The sequence below is a fragment of the Rattus rattus genome, chromosome 11 (assembly GCF_011064425.1).
Source record: "Rattus rattus isolate New Zealand chromosome 11, Rrattus_CSIRO_v1, whole genome shotgun sequence".
Taxonomy (NCBI): domain Eukaryota; kingdom Metazoa; phylum Chordata; class Mammalia; order Rodentia; family Muridae; genus Rattus; species Rattus rattus.
In genome coordinates this window covers 4,220,848-4,222,918 of record NC_046164.1, presented here as the reverse complement: position 1 = coordinate 4,222,918, position 2,071 = coordinate 4,220,848, and the positions used below count along the sequence as shown (strand labels likewise).

Sequence of the window (2,071 nt, the reverse complement as noted above, 5' to 3'; positions counted from 1 at the left end):
TTTTTCTAACCAACTAAATGCCTGGGGAAGAGGAAGAAAACTTGAGAAACAGTGAGATAAATCATCGCATTAACCTTTAGCCACAGCCCTCCAGGGAAACAGAACAAGCACTATTTTACAATATTTTATTTTCAAATTATTTGTAAAAATAACAATAAATATTTAAACTTCTCCATTCTAAGACAAAGAGGCATTAAATAGTCATCATGTCTAAAGAATATATAGTACATCACAACTCTTAAAGCTCCAACACAAAGTCGATCATTCCTGGGACGCTGTAAAACCACTTCAATAAATAACTTAATAAGATTAGCTGCTAATCTTGTAAAGTTGCAAACTAGACGTGTACATACACTCTTCCTACACTGAGACGACCTTGTTTGTCTGTTTCCTGACTACCCCAGCTGCCATCAAAATGGTCAGCCGGGGAAAATTGCCTCAGAAATATTAATACAATTCCCTGAGGGGATCTGGAAACCTTTAACCTTCAAATTAAGAATAAGGATTGGTTAAACTTAGACTTGACATTAAATAAACTTTAAATAAGATGCAATCTTGCAAGTAGATTCAATTATACACTTAGGGTTTGGTTTTTTTTACATGTAAAATATTAACATAGAATTTGGGGGAAATAAATAGGTATGAACTCTCAGGAGTTGTTCAAAGCAAGCAGGCGGAGGATCATCCAGGCAGCATTGGATGGATCGCTGCTCTGCTTCAGAGGCAGGTCCTCCATCACCGTACAAGAGACTTCCCCCTTTCCCAGCTCAGCTGGACTTGTCACTGTCAGGAGAAAATAAGATGTCTTTATTAGGTGCACAGCATTCTTCGTTCTCCTGAGTTTGCCGAGGACAGCCTGGCCTAAGTGACCTTGGCCTATGATGGCTCTGCCACAGAGTAAACACCTCATGCCTGCAGATGCCCTCCTATAGGATGGAGATAGTGTCAGGATCTGGGGTCCCCAAAACTAGGGCTGTTGAAGCACCTTGTCTGTCACACCAGGTCTCACTTAACTCATGAAGTACTACTATGCCTTGTTTCTATTAAGTTTCAAGATAAAATGTCTTGAAAGACACAGATAATAGGTTTTCGTGGAGATATGTGTATATCAGGCACCACCAGTAGGCTAATTAATTATCAGAACGGTTATTATAATTGTGACGATAATTAATAATCATGATTGTAGTTCTGTGACTTTCCCTGATATGATTTTCGAGAGACAGAAGCCGTACTCTGATGAGGGTTACAACGTGTAAGCAAACACCACTCACCTCTTCAGTAACTTCTGGATGATTTTCTGAAGCCTGGGAGCTTGAGGGTTGAGACAAACTTCTTGACCATCCTTGAGAGTAGCTCTGCAGAGAGAAGTGGGGATCATTATATGGCATGAGGTTCCGCTGGGGTGAGCATGGGGCAGCAGGGGGTTCTGGGCTATTCTGGCAATGGCAGAAGCTACCCAGGGAGGCACTCACATGACTTCTGTCTGGGTGCAGTGAGGTCCTGGAGGGGTCACCGTCAAGCTCTGGATGTTCTCAAAATCAACCCTTGGTAGGGTCTTCAGGCATTGACAGCGCAGCTCACGGGCCATGACAGTCCCTGTAGGAGAAGACACTGGGTCAGCCACGCTGTGGGTGACTGTGCCCACCTGAGACTCCGCCGGGAAAATCAGCCTGGGGTCCCACCTGAAGGTTGGTGGCTGGTGGCCATCAGCAGGAGCAGCAGAAGCAGTGCAGCATTGAGGAGCCGGCGGGTGGGAGGGGCCATGGCGCTGGGCTGAAGTGCGGTTGGAGTCTGGAGCGCGGAAGCTAGTGCCAAGTGCCCTGGCGCGATCTGGGGCTCCAGGGCCCCGCGAACCCCTTTTATACATGATGGCTGGAAGAGCCCGGAGCCCCAGGCTGGGGAAATTCCCGCAGCTCCAGGTCCCTGTGTCAGAAGAAAGATAGGGCCCCACCCCTGGGCTCGTGGAATGAGTGTGTGCGGACACAAGCGTGCTACTGGCTCTCCCTCCTTCGCTGCTTGCCCACTGTGGGACCCTGAGATGAGTTCTGACTCAAGTGCCCCCTTTCCCGCT

The 2,071-nt window shown here is 47.1% G+C and overlaps 1 protein-coding gene across 1 annotated transcript; it reads right to left on the bottom strand.

The window, feature by feature from the left end:
* Positions 1–307: 307 nt before the first annotated feature.
* Positions 308–1,773, bottom strand: LOC116912736 (C-X-C motif chemokine 3). The gene is made up of 4 exons (XM_032916878.1): positions 1,683–1,773; positions 1,473–1,596; positions 1,272–1,355; positions 308–783 (listed from the first exon to the last, which is right to left on the bottom strand). The coding sequence occupies exons 1-4, from the start codon at positions 1,762–1,764 to the stop codon at positions 768–770; spliced, it is 306 nt and encodes a 101-aa protein (XP_032772769.1). The 5' UTR covers positions 1,765–1,773; the 3' UTR covers positions 308–767.
* Positions 1,774–2,071: the final 298 nt, after the last annotated feature.